The sequence below is a fragment of the Apium graveolens genome, chromosome 10 (assembly GCF_009905375.1).
Source record: "Apium graveolens cultivar Ventura chromosome 10, ASM990537v1, whole genome shotgun sequence".
Taxonomy (NCBI): Eukaryota; Viridiplantae; Streptophyta; class Magnoliopsida; order Apiales; family Apiaceae; genus Apium; species Apium graveolens.
In genome coordinates this window covers 237852336-237875835 of record NC_133656.1, presented here as the reverse complement: position 1 = coordinate 237875835, position 23500 = coordinate 237852336, and the positions used below count along the sequence as shown (strand labels likewise).

The window sequence follows — 23500 nt, the reverse complement described above, 5'->3', positions numbered from 1 at the left end:
CGGTACATGTAAAATGGGAACACGTAAAACGCGGTAATTTATTACCGTACATGTAAAATGGGAACATGTTAAGCGATTATTTACCACAATATACCATGTTATAAAAATCGTATATCCTGGACCATCACTCGTTACATATTCATATATTCGTTGTGTCACCCCATTCTTCTCCGTATTTACATAATAACGAGTTTAACCGATAATACGAAAAGTATAAGAGCAACTACATAATAACATTCTCTGACATACTTGCTCCTTGATTCTCCATTGCTGATATCTGGTGCAGCCGAACAGGATGTCATGCCCATGTCCATCTCCATTTGACCGGACTCGCGAAATTGCTTAACGTGTCTGCGTAATTTCATGATGTTCTCTTCTTTGTATTCGAGTCCAGTAGCAGCCAGATAGAAGCAGAGCTTGCTTGGATTACGACACTTACTACTCTCAAACTCGAGGTAACAATCATCCTTCACCGATTTGTTGTAAACATACTCGAAATACAGGACAAACAGGTCCAAGCCACCGTCCTTACGCTCGTGGTAGAGCTTGAAGTCCCCTACAATTGAAAACGGTAACTTTAAAACTCTGAGAAAGATCCAAATCAACATATGCTTAACTATCAGAGACTCAGTTCACTAACTTGGCATATTAGTAACATAAAATGTTTTTGCACTGATGTTACTCGGACTAGGCTGGGGAAGTATATCTTGTATCTCGCCACTTAAGGTGATGCAAAGGAAGCCGTCTTCATCTTTGTAGTCATCGTACACCGATGACAGCAGTTTCTTAACTACAACAGAATCAGTAAAAGTCAGATTAGGATTCCACAATTTATTTTTGATTTTAGAAATTACACATTGATATAAAGGGCACTTACAGACAGGATCCTTGTGTTTCAGAATCATAAACAATGAATATGTCTTCGACCCCCTTTCAACTTTAAAGATCTTATTCCAAATCGCAACAAAAAGATCTGCAAGATTGGAGTCAGCTCGGATGTCTAACCTACAAGAAACAAATTGGTGACTGGTGAGCATCTGGATACGATATTTTTACAGAATCCAGTTATACGAAGAAGGAAATTAGCAAGGGTACGCATATACCTTTTCAATGCATAAGGAATTTGACTACTACCAGCCTTTTCTACAATTACCTGGACACAAAACTTCGATGTCAGATAAGAAGAAACGAGTTTCAGATGAAACATAATCAATGTAGCTGCAAAGTACGAGTAACTTCTTACCGGTATTTTATCCGGACATGTCCCTCTAAAGCTTAACAAACTTGGTTGCCTCTCTTCTGAACTAAAAAAGATAAACAGTTGATACTTAGGCACCTAGAGTATAATTGTCATTAATTATATAATAGCAAAATCAATCTTATATTCATGCATCACCAAGAAATACACCCTCCTAGCCCGCACTTGGATCTAAAATTACACTGCCTCTGTTTTTTATACTTTGCTCGACTTTTCTGTACACGTTTTAAAGTGCCGTGACCTTAAAAAAATATTGCTACGCAGTCAATGAACTTAAAAGTGCGTGGAGGAAGTCAAATACTTTCATTCCTACGTGGATCATTGGCGTTTATGTATACGAAACACGTAGTACTTGATCACAAGACCAACTACATAGCCACAATCGGAAGCACCAGAATCAGACGAAGTACTGGATCATCAGACTAACTAATTCAGCCACAATCGGAAGCATCATAATGATACAAAACTTCTCTGCAGGCTGCAAGGAAAATACAAGTTTTGGTAAATCACATGTATTAGTCATTATTCTTCCCCTCTCTTCAGAAGTCAAGTTTTTTCACCATTATATATACTTGCACATATTATTTTTAAAATTTACTTAATTGATTCAAACTCTTAAACAAAAAAGAGTAATATTTTATAATTATAGTATTCCAATAAAAACCAAAGTGATAGGAATTACAGAGGAGAGAGGGAGTAATTCACAATGCATATTAGCAACAATTAAACCCTATATAGTTAAGATATTTATGTTGAGTAGTATAAGATCTTGACGGACCTTTTTACCTTAATGTTTTAGATTGACTATTTACTTGACATGTTATCGGGGTGTCTGATTTGATATATACACAAGGGCATAAAAGAATCTACGTGATACTTTTCATTCCATCAATACATGATTTAGGGAGACGTAAGAAACAAACGATTGTTACATACATGAAGATAAATCACGTACATGCACACCAAAAACCTTACTATACACGTGCATATTTACGGTGGTACAATAGATATAGAGACTTGAGAATGAAAAGAGAACGTACGGTAGTAATGTCCATGGTCGATACAGGCAGTGAAAGGAAAAGGGCTTCTTTCGGCCATGAGGCTGTTGAATTTGCTTCCTGTAGATTATTGACTTCACTAACAAAGCTTGCTTGGTTTGCTTGTCTGCGTGTGTATTGGGTGTGTATATATATATAGGAAAATATGGGGAATTTTTTTGGGAACCGTACCTTAAATTTGAGATGGAATGTCAATTTCCTTTTTGATAATTGAGATGGAATGTCAATTTCCTTTTTGATAATTGAAATGGAATGTCAATTTCCTTATTAACTATGATGGTATCTTCCTATTTTTTACAGACCCTTAACTTTTTGTCCACACTTCAATATTCTTTGACCCGATAGTTATACATATTCTTTGACGGGATAGTTGTACATATTTTCTCTAACTTTTTTTTTGTGAATTATAATATACTCTCTTTGTCCCAAAATATAAGTACCTTTGACTTTTTACGCGTAGTTTTTACTAGTACATGCAAGTTTCAAGATGATTTATTTCGGAAACTCGATTTGTAATTAAGGCAAGTCACTGTACTTTGACAGGGCGCTCAAATAACAGAGGTCCCCTGAAATTAACAGAGGTCCTAGACTCCAAGACCCTTCAGAGTTGAGAGGTTAGAACACCTGGCACAGTAGTCTGCTAACAGCGACAACTTTCACAACGATACCAAACACTAATACAGACGTACAAGCTATGAAATTCTGGAACATCGACGTATTTAGAAACATAGAGAACCAGATTTAGCAGGTGGAAGCAAAACTCGCAGAGCCTAATTAACTAGACAACAATCTTAGTTGTATATCACAGCTTCAAGACCTCCCTGTTAACTTTAATCCTTCTGCAGCTTTGGAACTTTTACAGCTGCAGCTCGTTTGCAAATGACAAAATTCTATTCCTAGGCAAATAAAACGTGGAAGCTTTTAAATCCTACACTTGTTGCAACTATTATCTGGTCTGATGATCAATTTTCAGAAAAGTGGACTTTACAGTTTACACCTATGTTACCCGGACTCGGGTATGGATGTCGGACACGGGTTCGTATCCAAGTATTGGACTCGGCAATATTCTGAAAAATTTACATGTTTTTGGCCTAAAATAAGTGTACAAGTGTCCATATCTATGTCCGAGTGTCGAGTATCCGACACGGGTACTCGAAGCAAAATGAAGAGTCTGGGTAAATAAGGTTTACACCATCAACTACTCTACTCAACAGGCAGGAATAGCTATCTTTCAGAGAGAAGATCAGACTGATACAGTGGATTTTAGAAGTAGTACCTGTCCACTAACATACCTTGGCATCCATTGAACTATAAACATATTAATAAAAAGTAAAATTCCATCATAAACTTAACAAATATAATAGCAAGCAACTTTAATTGGTCGGCAGAATGGTCCAAACTACCAAATTCATAATCATGCATCACACTCGTCTATATCCAGTAAGACAAAAGTTCCGACTAATAAAATCCTTATCAATGCAATCTGATAAACCTGAAAAAAAAACTGCTTTGACTGTCCTCTGCTCTAGAAGAATATTTCACCCCTGTTGCATTTCCAACTGTAAGTTCATGAAAACGTGCTCTTGATGTTTCGAGAAATCAGGGTAACTTACCTAAAATTGATCAAATTTTCTAGTCAGAATTGCACCCAGAAGTTGCGATTTAATAAAATAAAATGATATGTGTATTTGAAGAAATGAAGATGACATCTACGGCCAAACATAACAGGAAGAAAAAGAGAGAGAGTATAGATTAGAAATATAAATAAAAGATTTGAAAATCTTTTATCTCTTTTACTTAGACACTCCACGTGACAACAGTTATTAAGAAGTGGAACAAACTTTACACTTGTCAGCCATGCAGTAGTTAAGACAGAAGTTAATGGACACGGTAAATAAGTAATGATTACTATGCACATGCAGTTTTTCAAAAAAACTGTTGCCACTAAACAAATGATTATTACTGTTTTATCTCACGTAATCCAATATTCTGATAAAATATAACCGTTCAAGTAGTGACCAAAAATAAAATAGGTAAATAAATACTGCCACGTAAGCATCAGAACTTGATTATTATCAGAATTTAAAGGTCATCAGAATATGACTTCTGTACTCAAAAAGTGAATGTTTATTTCTGTAATTCTTCACAGAAATACTGATATGGTTTCTTCAGAACTTAATCATCAGAACTTCCATCAGAACTTGTCCTCAGAATTTATGCAACTGACACTTAAACTGTTCATCTAAAACAACATTGATCAACGCAGTAATTTTCATCATTCATATGGAGTGTAAGTGTGTGCTTTAAGCTAAATATCAGACAAAGAGTAAAGTCTGATTCACTTCAGTACATCTTAGAAATAAGGCATAACTAAGAACTTTGCTCAAAATCTGCCATTAGTCTGAAGTCTACTATAGAATGAGTTCATGCATGAGTCCACCTCAACTGTTTTGTGCTCATTTTATGCATTTTTTAACATTCCTTTTCACAGTGGCTTCTCAGTGTAAGTGAGTCACAACTGCTATCAGAATTTATGCTTTTATCAGAGTATTTCTCCAGTAATCAGAGAATGTGAAAAGTCACCAAGAAAATTTTATTTTGCTTTTCTAATGCATATTACTTAATACCACCAATGCACTTGGGTCTTCCCTTCCACATACATTTTTCTCTGTATCTCAAAGGAGTACCTGATATTTATTTTTTTCTTTTTCTTTTGATAAGTGAGGCTTATTAGCACTTAGTACATCCATCAGATTTATCAACATCAGAACTTAACAGATAAGAAGCACTATTCTAGTTTTTGACTTAGTAATAAGATACACAAAGTAAACCTAACCAAGCTCAATATCAGAATTTGATAGTGTTAAAAGATTTCCACATAAACAATTACTTCAAACATGGGATCTTTAGTATATTAGAGACTACTAGGTCAGAATCTTGTGCACAGTTATCCTTATTGGATTGAATAGTCACATAAACATTCATATCACTATCAGAGTTTAGAAATTCACATCAGACAACAATCAGCACTTAGGAAAATTTCAATTTAAGCACAAATTACATAAAGATAGTAATATCTGTAAATACTGATCATAAGGTTTGATGTATCAGAACATAAACTAAGCAAATTTAGAGAAAGAACCTGAAACCATTCCAAGTTTATTTACCAATCTTGTAAAAGTAGCTTCACATAGTGGTTTAGTGAAGATATCTGCTAGTTGTTGATCTGTTGGAATAAAATGCAATTCCACAGTACCTTCCATCACATGCTCCCTTATGAAGTGGTACCTAATGTTGATGTGCTTTGTCATAGAGTGTTGTACTGGATTACCTGTCATAGAAATAGCACTTTGATTATCACAGTAAATAGGGATTTTAGAAAATTCTAACCCATAATCCAGTAACTGATTCTTCATCCAAAGAATCTGTGCATAACAGCTTCCTGCAACAATGTACTCTGCCTCTGCAGTTGATGTGGAAATTGACTTTTGTTTCTTGCTAAACCAAGAAACTAATCTGCCTCCAAGAAATTGGCAGCTTCCACTTGTTCTTTGGTTCAGTCTGAGAAAGAAAAGAATGATAGAGACATTCATTTGATGTTGCTGTTCTAGTTATAACACCTGCTTTAGGATCTCCAATAATTAGATCAGGTGTGTGTGATTTAGTCCACTTGCTGATGGAAGGTGATCTCTAGAACTGGACGCTCCCCCATGATCCATGTTGTCTCCATCAATATTTTCTGATGCTCCCCCTGAAATTATGCTCTTTGAGTTGGATCCTTCAGAATTTGAGTTTACAGAATTATCAGAACTTGGCCCATCAGAACTTGATGAATCAGAACTTGAAGAGCCTGTTCTAGGTTCTGATGCTTCTTGAGATGTGGTTGGATCTTCAATATGCTCCCCCTGCACAGGTGTATTTTCCTTTGGCGTAATCACCACAGTTTCAATAACATCAGAGTTTAACCCATCAGAGTTTGCAGTATCAGGATTTAGACTATCAGAATTTACAGAATCAGAATTTAAAACTTCATTCTCAAATCTCAATTGATCATGATCATTGAAATCTTCAAGTACGGTAATCTTCTTATCATCAAAAGAGACATTGATAGATTCCATGACAACCCTTGTTCTTAAATTGTAGACTCTGAAGGCTTTTGTGGAAAGCGGATATCCAACAAAATTCCTTCATCAGCTTTTAGATCAAATTTGGATAGCTATTCAAGATGAGTCTTTAGAACAAAACACTTGCATCCAAATACATGAAAGTACTTCAGATTTGGCTTCTTTTTCTTCACCATCTCATATGGTGTTTTTCCATGCTTGTTGATAAGTGTTGCATTCTGAGTAAAACAAGCAGTCTGCACAGCTTCAGCCCAAAAGTAGGTTGGTAACTTTACTTCATCAAGCATAGTTCGTGCAGCTTCAATAAGAGTTCTATTCTTTCTTTCAACAAATCCATTTTGCTGTGGAGTTCCAGGAGCAGAAAATTCTTGCTTTATTCCATGGTCTTTGCAGAACTCTTCCATGATCAAATTCTTGAACTCAGTGCCATTATCACTTCTAATGCTTTTCACAAAGTCTTTGACCAATTTATCCAGTTATTTGACATGATCAATCAAGATAGATGCAGTTTCACTTTTTGTGTGCAAGAAATACATCCATGTGTATCTGGTAAACTCATCTACTATGACCATAGCATATTTCTTCTTTGCAATAGACATGACATTTACTGGAAAAAATAGATCAACATGTAGTAGGTGATAAGGCTCAAGAATTAAAGATTCAGTCTTGCTCTTGAATGAAGATTTTCTTTGTTTTGCCTTTTGACATGAATCACAAAGGCCATCAGGAGCAAATACTGATTTTGGCAGTCCTCTCACAAGATCTTTCTTGACTAGTTCATTTATCTTGTTAAAATTTAAATGAGAGAGTTTCTTGTGCCAATCCCAGCTTTCTTCAATTGATGCTCTGCTTAACAGTCAGATTGCAGAACCATCGGAACTTGTTAAAAGCTTGGCTTCATAAATGTTACCATGCCTGTATCCCTTTTGAACAACTTTGCCTGTAGATTTGCTTACAACTTCACCGTGTTCTTCAAAGAAATCCACATGATAACCTCTGTCACAGATTTGACTAACACTCAGCAGATTGTGTTTAAGTCCTGAGACTAGAGCTACTTTTTCAATGATGACATTCTCAAGATTGATATTGCCATATCCCAGAGTTTTTCCCATGTTGCCATCTCCATAAGAAACTCCTGGGCCAGCTTTTTCCACAAAGTCTGATAGCGGGGCTTTATTTCCAGTCATATGTCCTGAACAACCACTATCAAGAACTAGGATATTTTTCCTGTTGCCCTGCAATCATAAAGACCACTAATGATTAGTTTTAAGGATCCGGACTTGCTTGGATCCTTTGGCCTTATTAAGTTTGTTAACATCTGCAGTGGATTTAACATCAGAGTTTATGTTAACATTTTTCTTATTAGAATTTACAGTATCAGACTTTGCATCAGAACTTACACTAGAAGAAATAATGCTAACTTTCTTTAAAGAATGTTTTATTTGATAATAATCATAGTATAAACTATGATATTCCTTACAAGTATAAATGGAATGCCACAAACTACCACAATGAAAACAAGGATTTTGTGGCTTAAACCTAACAGACTGACTCTTAACTCCTGACTTAGAAGGTAAGGAGTTTATATTTTTATTCTTCCTGCAAAAAAAAGCCAGATGGTTAGAATTTCCACAGTTATGACATCTCTTTCTAGGAGCATTAGGAACAGGCTTATAATTATTGCTTTTATTCACACCTTCCTTTTCATTCCTATTTTTCCTAGGTGGCTTTACCTTGTTTACATTCTTAATCTCTTTCAGCTTATATTTAAGCTGCTTCCTTGTCATTAAGCCTATGTTAACTTCAGCTGGCTTATCCTGTTTTGGTTTGTCAAAAGTTAATTTCTCTTTAACTTCTGATTTATCAATATCATATTTTACAGCTACAAACTTAACAGGATTTACCTTTGGCTTATTAGTCTGTTTAACATTAATTGGCTTAACTTGTTCAGTTCCTGTTTCACTTTTATCATCTCCATAACCTAAGCCCTCTTTCTAGTTTCCACTACTTAGTATATCCTGAGTTGCTCTGCCAGAGTTAGTCCAAGTCTTGATAATCTCTCTTTCCTTTTCTAACTCAGTTTTTAGAGATTGATTCAATTTTAACACTTCATCTCTAACATAAAAAGCATCATCTCTTTCTTTCTGAGTTTAGTGGAACATAACTAACTCATTTTCTAAATAATCATTCATTTTCTTAAAAGCCAGATTTTCAGAAGTTAACCTATCACATGTTAAAGTCTGATCTCTATAACTAGTGAATATGGTTTTAAGATAAGATCTCAACTCAGTAATATCATCAGTATCAAAAGCAAGAGTTGATTGAGGTACCTTTAATTCAGCAGTTTCAGGACTGCTATCAGAATTTGCCATTAGGGCATAGTTTACCTCTTTTTCAGAATCTGAAGTGTCTGCATGGTTTTTCTTGCAATCAGGAGAGATATTGCCTTTGTCAGACTTTCCTCATTTGACTTCAGTCTTTTTGAGCCCTTTTTTTTAGGACTTCCACTTTTCCTGGAAAGCTTCTTTTCAGAGTCTTGTGTTTTTGATTGACCAGACATGATTGATTTTAGATCTTTACAGTATATGTGTTAACAGATAGGCTCTGATACCACTTGTTAGGTCACACACACTGTAGAAGGGGGTTGAATACAGTGTATAGTACAATCAAATTGAATTAAGAACACAAGTATGAAACACAGAATAATCTTATTAATAAAACAGTATTATAATGGAACCGTTCTCTCTCAGTGATGATCAAATATCACGAGAGTTGTTAGGGTTACAATGAATAATATTCTCGATTAAGATAACACTTATAGTGTAAACCCTATGCTGTGTTTATATAGACACACAGTTACAAGATAATTTTCAAATTGATATCGAATATAATTCTGTATCCTAAAATATATCAATTAGTTATCTCTTCTTCCAAGTCTTCTATTCTTCATAGAATTCTTCTCCATGCATATCTCATCTTGTTTTAATCTTGATCTTCTTTCCTTTCAATCAGCCGTCTTCCTTATCTGAAAGTCTTCTTAAGTCCTGATATTATCTTCTGATATCTTAAGTTTTGATAACTTAAGTTCTGATATCTTAAGTTCTGACTTCAGTATAAGTACTAATTTCCAGTTAAGTCCTGATTTGTCCTGTTAGTCAAGATCTGAAAACTAAACACAAATCATTATTAGACATGACATCACAAATATATCTAACATATATGCATCTTTATTTTAAAAACAATTGTTTAATTTTATAATATGTATATAAATGTGATCTAAATATATATTTTTAATATATTTCGTAAAATAATTAACCAAAAAGTTATATTTTTATTTATTTATTATAATTAATATTAATATTCAATTTTACACGAAAACACGACACAAAACGAAACTATACGAACACGAAAGTATACGAACTCTAAACATGTCGGTTTTGTGTTTCACCTTTAAGTACATGAAACACGAAAATACACGACACGAACGAATTGTCAGGTCTAGTTGAGAGATAAAATTGGGGTGTCAAATGAGTTGGCATGGGTGCCAAAAGTTGGCATCCCATTAAGTAGGGTGCCAACTTCATTTATGGTTCCAATGTGAGTCCAATGACGTATAAAATATCATTGCTTTAATTTATTCTATTATGCATTTTTTATTGAACTACTCAAGTTGAAATCTTGGGGTGCCAATCATTGAAGTATTTTTAAAATAAAAGTGCTAAAAATGATATGAAAGAGAGAGAATTTAAAAAATGACATCCTTGATTATGTGGTAAAATTGACACCTTTTGAGAGATGTCAACCGTTGAAGATGCTCTTATTTATAAAATTAAGCAATCTCCAACGTGACATGTATAGGTAAAAACTGAACGATGATGGCCTATCAATATCAACTGAAAGGGATATGGTTTTTTATATGTTAATATATTAGAACCTTCCTACAACAGTTTCGTATAATAATTAATCATAAATTATTAAATATATGCACTCTCGTAAACTGTATTTCATATGTCTTATTTAATTGTATACAATTTTTTTCATTACTCGACACACATTTTAAAATGAATATAAAATATAATTTCATAATTTATTTTTTAATTTTTCTTTTTTTTATTAAAATTTAAAAATTAAATTTTTATTCAGAAGAAAAAATAAATAAAAATCATTTACAAAACTATATTTTAGAAAAGTATTAAAATGTGTGTCGAGTCTCCGTTCCCTTATATATACAATCTAGTGGGACATAGGAGGTATGGTTTAAACCATTGGACTTTAGCATTTGTCTTTCCGGTAAAAATCGTATGTCCCAGTCTCCCAGACGCTCATTCCTTATTATTATTTTTGTCCGAGTGAGGGAGGATCTAGTAAGCGAGGCACGGGGACATGTGTCCCCTAAAACAAAATTTTAAGTTTTTTTATCATTAATTTTTTGAAAATATATTAAAGTGCCCCTAACAATTAAAAAATGTTAAGAGTATTTTCACAAATATAGTAGGCATCTTCCTGAAAATTTATTTATGAATTCGCTACTGGAATCACTCCATTTTCTCCGCATTTACATGTGTTACGAGTTTAACCGACAATATGAAAAGATAAGAGCAACTATATAATAACATTCTCTAATATACTTCTCCTTGTGTTAGAATATTTTATTACATTTATAATATACGGGCTTACAAATTATATACAGTTATAATTAATATTTATTCTATATTTGAAATAATTAAGTGATGTAAAATAAATGGTTCAATAACATGTTATGTGATATGGGATTCGTAATATGTAATACTTAATAGAAGTCTGATTAGGGTTAATGTGGTATAATTGGACTACTAAAGGACATAATAGAGACTTGGTCCCCCGAGACTATTCACAATCTCTACTCTATTCTATTCCCATCAATTCGAATGAGATACGACTAGAGGCTGATTAAAGTCTGCGGAAGATTAAATCCCACAATCTGTATTCAAATATATCGTCATGAAATCAGGTTCTTTTCCATATTTCAGTTATTATGTAATCTTGATAATATCGTATAAAATGATCCTAATTATATATTTAGGTTTAACATTTTAATTCTCCATTGTTGATATTTAGTGCACCCGAACGGGATATCATATCCATGTCCATCTCCATTTGACGCGACTCGCGAAATTGCTTAACGTGTTTGCTGAATTTTTTCATGTTCTCTTGTTTGAATTTGAGTCCATTAGTGTTATTATTAATATTTCTCTTATTATTAGTGTGCGAATTTATTTCATTTTGAAAGAATAATAATATTTTAGTAATTTTTTTCTATTTTATGGTAGTATTGTCGTAGGATTATATTTATATTATTTTATTGATTAGAGATACAAATATTGCATTAATTGAAGATCATAATCCGAATATACTAAACTAAAAGTTTGCATACTTCTTTGAAATACTTATAAATTAGGATAAAGATTTCTTCTTTAGCCAAACAAAATCTGAAAAACAAGTCTTGCATATATCTGTATTTCACCTCCTTTGTCTCTATATCCATGAAGCTTTAGCTGCAATGGTTCGTATACGAGCTTCCAATTCCTCTATCTCATCCAACCATAAGCTCACTACTACAAAAACTGTCATACGCGTCTCCTCATTTGTGTTTGTTGAAAGATGAATAGGCACATGGAATAGTTTTATACGTCTGTTTTAACCTCCCCAGACGCATATAGATTATTAGCATAATCATCGTACACTCATAGTATACTTTCAAAGTTGGACGAGAATGAGCAATTGAAAGCTTGTACACGAACAATTGCGGCAACAATTTCTGGGACATATGGAGGCAAAAAAGGTGAAATAGAGAGATATGCAAGTCTTATTTTTTAGCTTTGTGTTGAGCACTTTATAATCTCAGATATAACCGAATGTACTGCTTATAGAAGTGGAGATTGAACGATAAATCCCTCCGTCTCATTCAATTCACTACAAAATTTTTACAATACTCGGCACGTATTTTAAGATGAATATAAAGTATATTTTCATAATTTATTTTTAATTTTTTTTTTTGTATTTAAATTTTAAACTAGCGTAAAGCACGAGCTTGTATATATAGCGAAATATTATATCGAACGAATTTGCATCTAGAAAGAAATAATTTTGAATAACATAAATAATTATTTTAACTTTATTTTATAATCGCATAGCAAATATGTAATAGTGAATAATATATTTTTATAAATTTGATTACATCTCATAAATTTAAATAAATGAAAATGTGATGTCATGAAGTTCATCACTGAATTGTCTTACTTCTTTTTCTTTTCATACATAATGTTAAAGTTGTATTAGATAATTTAAGTGGTGAGAGATTACTTTTTGTAGTAGAGTTCGATTCTCGCTAATCCTGTGAATTTTGAAATTGGATACTTATTATAAGGTATATAAATCTAATCACTAAAATAATCATAACTATATTATTATAACAAAAACAATTAATTTTTTTGTAGGGATATGCATCGGGTCACTTCAGGGCCGGGAAGTGCTATCACCAACTCGGAACCCCGAACGGGGACTCTTTTCCTCTTCGCCCCCCGCCCGACCAGGAATTCCTGCGGGATTGAGGAAATAATTAAAAATAATAATTTTCTGGCAGGATTCGGGAAATATAAAAATAATAATTTTATATTTTTTAGTAAGTTTTTATGATTAAAAATAATTTACTAATTCGTATTATATAAAAACATTAATAATATCTCAATTTTGAACATCCAATCATATTAAAATTGATTTATAATATAAAGAAATGATAAATTAAAATAAAAAATATATATTATATTATAAAAAAATTGATCAAGAAAAGTATAGATTATTTTAAATATATAATAATATTTTACATTCTATTATACATACACATACACACACATAATCGGGGTAGGGGAGACATTAATCTTAGACTCTGCCACGATTCCCGAAATTTTTATAAAAATTTCCTCGTTCCCCGCCCACTAAGAATTCCCTGAATCTCCAACCTGAATAAGGAGGGGATCGTATCGGGGTCAGACGGGGCGAGATTAATGTCCATCTTTATTTGTTTAAAAATGAAGAGGTAAAAAAAACAAGCATATTCAATACTAATTCGTCTCACTCCTCAATGGTTAATACTTAGGTTAATTAAGTGGATTTTGTATTATATATGTGAGGTGAGTGAAATAAATTGGAAAAACATTGGGTAAATTAATATAAGAGTGAAATACATATGAAAACTAGTGAAAAATGACATGTTTTCTTAAAACATAATCACAAATGAAATACATTCAGAAAAAAATCATGATAAAAATTAAATTGTCCAATATGATGGTGTAAATTATTTTCTAATTTAATAAAACTTTTAGTACTAATTTATTTATTTTATAAATATACTTGATAACAAATACTGAAATATACTATATTTAGTACATTATTTTTATTAGATCAAATTTTACTATTTTATTTTTCTGAGTCACTGTCCGACTAATCCAAATCATTATTAAAAAACTCGAGCGTCTTAGCCAAGATATCGATCGAGTATGTAATAACCAGTATTTTTCTTTATATATATATATATATGAATTAAGTTAATTGTAGTTGTAAAAAAATTAAATATTTATTAAATTGAGTGGATCCATATACATACATATGCAAGATCTTAAAAAATATATATATTTGAATAATACATTTCTTTATGTTTCAAAATATCTTTAAAATAATTATAAATTATTTTATGTGTTTACATTTCTATTTTTACTTGGTAAAAAAACAACAACAACACGTTATTCAGAGATAAGATATGGGTCATTTAAAAATAGTGGGTGATAACTAACCGCCATAATAGGAGGGCACTACCTCAAATTTGTAAATAAATATACTTGTCTCAGCTAGTTTATTTCTTGCACATCATCTTCTTTCTCTAGTATACCTCATTCTCTCTGTTTTCTTCTACCTTTCTTTTAAAATATGTTTTCTCCCTTTTTTTATACTCACTTTAATACATTTAATTTACATGGATGTCAAGTTCTTTCAAATACTTGCATACTTGCTGATTTAATAATACGTGATTTATACATGTTATTAGATATTGATATTTGTTAATTAGTTCATATGTACTTGGTATGTAATTTGTTAAATATTCAAGTACCATGTTTTTAAATTAGTAATTTATCTTAGATAAGATGATTTATGGTAGAAATCTTATGATTTTATTAAATTATGTAGGTGTTTGCAAAGTATCAGGTTAATAATTTATGTTGTTATTGAATATAATTATATACTCGTGTGCAGGGATATGTTTTATTGTAATATTATTGTATATAATATGTTCACTAACCTGCATATTTTATTAATATCATTATTATTATGTATTGTTATCATTATTGCTATTATTATACATTAACCGATTTGGGTAGTCATAGATAATTTATTAGTGAGTGGTAAAATAAAATGAATTGGTATTGTTTTGACATGTTATTATACTAAATATGTTATGTCTAGACTTTAATAATGTGTTTATTAATTTTATATTAGTTAATGTAAAATTTACACATATTTTTATTATTTATTTTTTAAAGTGTTATACATCTTGTAAGTTTAATGTGCCTTGTAATGTGTGTATGTGTATATTTATTTTCATCATTATGTATACATTATTTATGTGTTATTAATGTATTTGACTTAATTTATATAATATGGTAGAGTTAGTAAATATTTTATTTGATTTGATGAATGAAAAACTATTATTACTTATTTATTGTTTTACACTATCTAAATTATGTTTTAAAATCTTAAAGTTTGTTTTGTTTATAATTTTGTGTTGTCAGCCTATTACTCTGTTTTATTTTGTTGTCAACCAATTACTCTGTTCTTTTGTAACATAATTCTAACATGTTTGACTGTGACATTACTGCTTAGCATGATATTTTCAGATTGGATTTAAGGTGTTTGCTTTACTTGTATAAATTAGGTTAGTAATTATCTTTGTTTGGTTCACTTAAATATAGGAATTACTTGGAAATATTTTGGATCATCATTAGCCAGTAAGCTAAGTTAACGCTTCACACTTTATTTTATTTTAAAATCTTTTAAATATTTTTGCACTGCTTTTGTTTTAAAATTTATAGATCAAGTACCCTGTTTTAGAAATAAGAATTCCCAGTGAGCTCTGACTTTTGAACCAGTTAGTAATTGCGTATAGTTCCGGAACTAGCCTTTGATACCTTACTAGGGAGTGCTACTTATGATGCCTTCGGGAGCGCACACTCTATGATACCTTAGTAAGGGGCGCATTATTGACAGAAATTATGAACTTTTGATACTGTGTCACCAGGTATTTGTGGCCTTAGCGAGCTGTGGAATTTTTATATCTTATGACATATGGATTTTGGAAAATGATTTTTGTTTTATAAAATTATGATACTTGATTCACTAGTGTAGAATTGTTTTCTTGCTGGGCCTTGGCTCATTACTTACAAATTTTCAGGTGCTTAGCTTTTGGGACAGTGGACTTGATTTGACCTTGCTTGGGAATAATATTTTAGTGATTATGTTTGTATTGGAGCTGCGTCTCCCAGGATTTGCTTTATTTTCAGCTTAGATGACTTTATTTCTGTCTCGGATTTTAGAATTTTATGGAAAACTAGAAACTTATTCTTATTATGGATTTAATTTGGAGTTTTAGTTGAATATTTAAGTATAATTATTTTCATAAAAGTTGGGGTATTACAGAGTACACATACTCGAACTTATTCACGGGCTGGTTTTTTATTAGTCAAATAAAACCCGTTTTTGAGTCTAACTTAGGTCAAACTCGGTCCTACTTAGATTAAAAATTAAAAAGTCTCAAACTAAAATAAATGGTAAAATATTGAATCAGTATAATTATTTAATTATTTAAGAGTATTACAAAATTTACTCATTAACCTCACTATATAATCTATATATTCTCGATTTCATAAAAAAATTAAAGATTTTCACCTCCGTAATAAATTATAATTAATGATTTTTTCGTTATCTTGGAGATGTATACAATAATGATAAGAATAAGAGTAATACACAAGGAAGATAATACACAAGCCGGGTATCTCGGGAAGACTTGTAAACTGGACAGTCGAGCTAAGTCAATTCAACTTGAGTTTCATTCCAAGAACCGCTATCAAAGTCCAGGCACTGGCTGACTTCATAATTGAATGCAACTTCTCGGATGTCGAGCCAACACCTAAGAACATTGATCCAGAATTGAACCAGGATCCCAACCTGGGAGCATGGGCTCTCAAGGTTGACGGATCTTCAACAAATGAAAGGTCAGGAGTCGGGCTCATCCTAAAGAGCCTAGATGGTTTTACAATTCAAACTGTTATCTCCTTCAGATTTTCAGCAATAAGCAATTAGGCGGAGTATGAAGCCCTGATTGCAGGATTGAAGCTTTCCAGGACCCTAAGGGTCCAAAACCTAAACATCTATAACGACTCCTATATTGTAGTCAAGCAAACAAACGACGAATATATAGCGAAGGATCCAACTCTAGCCAAATACCAGGCTTTGGTCCAGAGCTACCTAGCCTCTATACCACAGAGCCGAGTACTACAAATCTGTTGAGAAGAAAATTTGGATGCCAATACCCTATCCAAGCTAGTCCAGAACTTATCAGACCTAGATTGCTCCGTCTACTTTGAGGAATTGCAAAATTCAATAATAGAAATTGAAGAGATCTTGGAGATAGACAACACTCTGAATTGGATGACTCCTTTCATAAACTACTTGGAAAGGGGGGAGTTCCCAGAAGACAAAGGGATAGCTCAAAGATTATAAGCTAAGGCATCAAAGTTCTTCCTTAAAGTAGGATTACTCTATCTCCGAACGATCTCCTCCCCTACCCTGAAATGTGTTGGCCCGGCGGAGGCAGAATATTGTTTAAGGGAAGTCCATGAAGGGATATGCGGAGATCATATATCTACGAAGGCATTGGATCACAAGATAATAAGGCAGGGTTATTACTAGCCAACAATCCACCAAGATGCAGTTGACTTTATGAAAAAATACAAACAGTGCTAGCTTTTCGGCAACGTATCCCGGGTAAGCCCAGTACTACCCTCATCGGTCCTATCTCCAATCCCATTTGCCGTTTGGGGGTAGATATTATGGGACCCTTCCCCCGGGCTATAGGGGATCTAAGATACCTATTAGTCTCAATCGAGTTCATGACTAAGTGGGTGGAAACAAAGGCAATGAAAACCATAAACCAGCAGATTGCATAAAATTCATGAATAATATCTTGATGAGGTTCAGAATCCTGAGAGTCCTGGTATCAGATAATGGACCGTAGTTTATCAGGTCAGAATTTGAATCCTATCTTCGAGAATGGGGTATCAAGCACAAAAAGTCATCAGTAGCATACCCTTAGGGAAATGGACAAGTAGAAGTGACAACCCGGACCCTTCTCTCGGGCATTGAGAAGAGGCTTAGAGAAAGCAAAAGCAAGTGGCTAGAAGAGCTTCCCAATGTGTTGTGGGCCTACAGAGCTAGTCCCCGGACAAGCACAGGCGAAACACCTTTCAAGCTAGCTTACGGAGCATAAGCCATGCTGCCTATCAAGGTGGGATCCCCTTCTCACCGAGCGATCAACTTCGATGAAATAACCAATGAGGAGGGGCTCAGAACAAGTATTGAGCTCATTGATGATGTCCGGGACCAGGCTATATCAAGAATGGAAAAATACAAGGAAAAAACTAAGGAACACTTCAGCAAAAAGTCTAGGGTCAAGAACTTTCAAGTTGGAGACCTGGTACTTCGAGATACAGAAGCCTCGGATCCCACCAAGACTGGAAAGTTGATGCCCAAGTGGGAGGGGCCTTACAAGATCAAAGAAGTATTAAGGCCAGGGACTTACAAGCTAATGAACATGGATAAATCTGTGATCCCCGATACCTGGCATTAGGGATGAGCAAAACTGAAACCGAAACTGAAGCCGAACAAAATGGCACCATTAAAAACAAACCAATTAATAACCAAACCGAATAAAAACCGAACCGATAATATGGTTGCGGTTTGGTTTTAATATTTTTTAAAACTGAATACAAACCAAACTGAACCGAATAAAATTAATTAATATATATAAGACTAATAATATTTTAATTTTGATTTATTAATTTTCGTGGTGCTATCTGCTTTTGAGTTAAACAATTATGTTGTTGTTTCAGCTTTGAAAACTGAATTAACCAAGGACAACTTGCTGGTTGTTATTCATTATTTTATAGAATTTGTTAGGAAATGAATAACACATAGAGGGGGGGTGAATGTGTTTTACTATTTTTAAGCTTTTCTTGAATCTTTTATGGTTGAACAAAGTAAATTAAATCTTGTAGTGAAAGTGTGTTCATGGAGAAATTAAACTTGCAAGAATTAAGAACACAGATCTTCAAAACTCACTTAATTTTATATTAAAATTAAGAATGTTTTGCTACAAAATTTCTAGGCTCTTTGTTGATAAAGAGCTTAGCTTCTTCTTGAGAGTGTTACAAGATTTTCTATCTAAATTGTTACTCCTGACTTAAGGACCAGTGTTAACTTTATAATTTAGTTAACTGTTGATTTACACAGTGTACAATAAGACATGCTATTAACTTTAGTAAACAGTCACTTGTCATTTCCATTTATAGAAAAGTATATCTTCTATTTCTGGCTTAACATATCTTTAGTATCCTGTTATCATCTTGATCTTCCTTTGTCAGTTAATCTTCACCATTGACCTTGCACATCCTTCAAGCTGCTTTTTGTAGATTTATCAATCCAGCTGTTTGGACCGTTTGTTGATTGTTAATCTCGGATATTAAACTGATCTGCAATTTTGTACTTAGAGATTTTACCTCAAGATCTTCAGTTTGATCTATAGAGAACTTGACATCCCGATAAGTATATTGGCTTATCAAGATCTCTAGTACTCTATAGTTGATTTGGCTTGTAGAGGTCTCAAGTTCTCTACAAGAGAATTTGGTTTGTCGAGATCTCTAATCTTCTCATATCTTCACTTTAACTTATCGATAACTCTGAGTTCTCTAGTGACTTCTTGACTTGTCGATATCTCAGGTTCTCTAGTCAAATTTGACTTATCGATATCTCAGAGTTCTCTAGTGGATTTTGACTTATCGATATCTCTGAGTTCTCTAGTGAAATTTGACTTATCGATAACTCTGAGTTCTCTAGTGAAGAAATGACTTGTCGATAATTCAATCTTCATGTCTTCAATTTGGCTTGTCGATATCTCTGAGTTCTCTATAAAACATTCTGGAGTTCTCGAATGACTTCTCTATAACATTAAATCTGTGACTTGTAGAGATCTTGACTTAGAATATTTTTCCTAAAACAGATTTATTCAACTCTAAGCATCTTCATAATTCTTTTGAGGAATGATCTTCTTGATCTTCTTCCAGATAGAATTCTTAGGCTTGACACTGTTTATATAAAAAGACTCAAGTCTGCTCCTTTGACATTTTTACTGACTTTAAGTGTTACAAGTACAAAATACAAATTGAGATAACAATACAACTTACTTAGGATTGACAAATTGTCTTAGTCTTGTTAAAGTACATGCATGTCTTGCACAACAATCTCCCTCAATTTGTGAGAAGATTGCTTAACACAAATTCATGCCTGTTAACAAGACTAACCCCAAGTTTAAAATAATGGAAAATAAAATTAATACACAAAGCTTGATAGAATTACAACTTTTGTACAACATAAGATTTACAAAGTTCAATGGTTACAAGTATCAGGTAAAGACAGTTTTTGTATCTGCTTGTTCCCTAAGAACATCCTTCAAGTGATCAAGAATTTCCAGTTCTTCTATAATAGGTGTTCCACTTAAAGCTTCTACAAGTTTTTGTCTTGCTACCTTGGGATGACCACTGTCTAGCAAATCTATTCTAAATCTTGAGAATCCACTAGCTTTAATGTTTAGAAATTTCCCATCTTTAGAGATTCTGCTCATTCCTTTTTCCTTGAGCTCTGCTGACCTCTTTATAAACATCTCAATTTCTTCATCATACTTCCTCCTTCTCTCTTTAGCTTCAACTTCATTTCTTTTTCTTGTTTCTTCCCTTTCAATCAACCACTCAGCTATAACTGATCTCCATGCCCTTGTGGCAGTATCCTTATCCTTTAACAAGCTTATTATTCTCTTAATTTCTGTGGGAGAGAGAGAGAGTCCATTAGATCACTGCCAAGAAAGGTAAAGGAACCATCTTCATAGAAAATTCTAACTTCCCTAAGAGATACAACCCAGACTCTGACTATTTCCTCAACAAGTTGTTGAAAATGATCTTCATCTGAGATGTACCAATTTAAAGGTAGGAAGTCAGATTGCTTGAAACAGTTCCAGCTGGCCCTTTCAGTGTCTTCAACTTTTTCAGAAGACTTGACTTTCTTAGTTTTTCTTCCAACGGATTTAAGATTGACTTTTAGTGAAGGCTTGGTTAAAGGTAGGGTTGAGATTTTCTTGAGACTTGTTTGACTTGTGGTGATTGGAATTTTTAGGATAGAGTTGGATATTTGTTTGTACAGAAATTTTGGCTTTGAAGTTTGAGATGGTTTGGTGTTTGAGATATTTGATGTTGTAGGTTGAGCTGAGGTTTGAGCTAGTTGTGTTTGGATTTTTAGGGATTGTTGTGGTTCTGAGCCATCGTGTGCCTTTTTAGTTCTCCTTTCACTACCCTTCTTCTTCTCATCATTCTTCTTATCCTCCTGCTTCTTCTCCTTGCTGCTAGTTGCCTTGGATTGACTTGGATTTGAGCCAGAAGGTTTTTGATCATCTTTCTGCTCATCATCATCCTCATATTTCCTTAGATTATACTTAGTAGCTGGCAACATATTTTCATAATCTACCAAGGTATCTTTCCAAGATCTTGATCATCTCCACATCCTCATCTTTCTTACTCTTCTTGATCTTCAAATCAGATTGCAGAGTCATGAGCAACCTTAAGTTTTATCTGACACAATGCTTAGGAATATAGAGATGCTTGGCTTGCTTGGTGAAAGGGAAGACATAAATAATTCCCTTTTGTGGAGATAAATAGGTTTCCGGAAAAGCTGCTACCTGTGCATTTTTAAACTCATGTAAAAGTTGAGTGTCTTCAGGAATTACTTGGTGGACTTTGTCAATCATAACATCCAATTCAGATGCTCTCAATGTCTGAAGATATTCTAAAGTAACCTGAAGACATCTATTTACCCCACTATCATTGATATTCATCACAATCCTCTTCTCCAGAAAGTTGTCAATCTTTACCACCACTGCTCTTACAAATTTGATATTCTTGCCTAAAGATTTCTTGAAGTTCATGTAGTTATGTTGAAGAGACACTCTTAGGGCTGCAAGAAGATCTTTGAATTCCTGATCTTGACTAGGTCCTTCCGCAGCTCTCAGAAGTCTTTCTTTCCCAACATCAACTTGAGTGTTTGAGATTTGCCCTATCTGAACAGGCTTTTTAGATTGTGCCCTAGCATCCCTGGATTGTGCAATCCTGGCTTCAATCTCCCCCTTAGTCTTGGAAACAGGCATGTGCTGGGGAGTTGGATTTTCTGGCCTAATTTGTTCAGGTAAGGCAGGCAATGCTATGTTGAGCTTTCCCATGATGGCTCCCAAGGCAACTGAGTTTTGCATGTAGAGATGTTTGTGATAGTCCACCAGGATCTGGATGTCAGTTTATTGACTTTTGACTAGAGAAGTCAAGGCATGAACTTGTGCACTGAGAGAAGCATTTGAGGTTTCCAAAGAATTTACTTGATCCTTGAGTGCTTGAATGTCTGAGGAGGAAGAGCTTGAAGCAGAAATTGCAGTAGAATGGCCAAAGTTAGCTTGCACAATTTTTTTGAATCTCATCCATGACCAAAGAAGAAGGAGTGTATCTTGCAGTGTGCATCTGATCCAACTTCAACCTTGTGTCATTAGAATTAGTGATATGATTTTGAACTTGATTATGCAAGGCTACAAAAGAGTCCTTGAGTTGATTCACACTCTTATCAATCTCATTGAGATCATACCTAGACATTTGTTCTGAGAAGGTTTTGAATTACTTTTTGATCTCAGTTTGAGACGGAATGATTTCATCCATCTTTTCCCTTACCATCTTCCTGATTCTGTCTTCATGACCAGTCAATCTCAATTCTAATGCTTTTCCAAAGAGATGGAAAGCTTTAAGTTGAGCTTTTAAAACTTCATTAATTGCATCATAGACTTCACTACATGTCAGTGCCTTGGAATTGCTGCCCAAAATTGTCAAGTAATCTTCCCTGAACTTAGCTAACACATTCTCCATTTCCATACTATAGTCCTTGTTCAGCCAAGCATCACAGTTTCCATCCTGTTCAGCTTCATTAACAATTTTATCTTGTTGTTCTTGGACATCTGATTGATAAGAGAGCATGATTGCTTGATAGTCCTGGTTAGACATGTCAGAGGTCAGCAATTGTTGAGAAATTTGTGCTAGGCCTGCAAGCTGATCTACCCTGAACTCTTCAAGATGTGATTGTGGTGCAGCTTCATGGAGCCAGGAAGAGACAAGGTGTGGTTGAAAAGTTGATGGTTGTGAAGTTGAAGGTTTTAAGGTAGATGGTTCAGAGAAACCTGTGACTGAGGTCACAGTTTTACTCACAGATTGCTCTGTGGTTATGGCTAGTTGTTGTTCCACACTAGTTGTGGGAACCTCCAATTGAATTGGAGGGGATTTGACTGGGTTAATGCCATGTGCACCAGTCTCAAACCCTTGTGTGTCTTGCAATGCACTGGAACTTGAATGTGCTATATTGCCTCCCCTGTGACAGGATCATTGGCAATTGTACTCCTAACATCAACTGTCAAGGCAATTTCTGCCAGGGTTTTGAGGGGAGTTGTTCCTACATGAGGAACCTCCAATTGAATTGAAGAGGATTTAGATAGCTCCCCCTCAGGAGTACTACCCTCAAACCTTTCAGTCTGTGAAGACTGTTTTGTACATGAAGGTGCATTAGAGACATCCATGGGGTCTTCAGTGAAAACTGATGAACCCCCATGTTTGCGATAGTGTCAT

General features: G+C 33.8%; 1 protein-coding gene across 1 annotated transcript; it reads right to left on the bottom strand.

The window, feature by feature from the left end:
* Positions 1–22065, bottom strand: LOC141692111 (uncharacterized). The gene is made up of 7 exons (XM_074496848.1): positions 21529–22065; positions 1686–1736; positions 1244–1336; positions 1104–1153; positions 878–1005; positions 641–790; positions 1–556 (listed from the first exon to the last, which is right to left on the bottom strand). The coding sequence occupies exons 1-7, from the start codon at positions 22063–22065 to the stop codon at positions 177–179; spliced, it is 1389 nt and encodes a 462-aa protein (XP_074352949.1). The 3' UTR covers positions 1–176.
* Positions 22066–23500: the final 1435 nt, after the last annotated feature.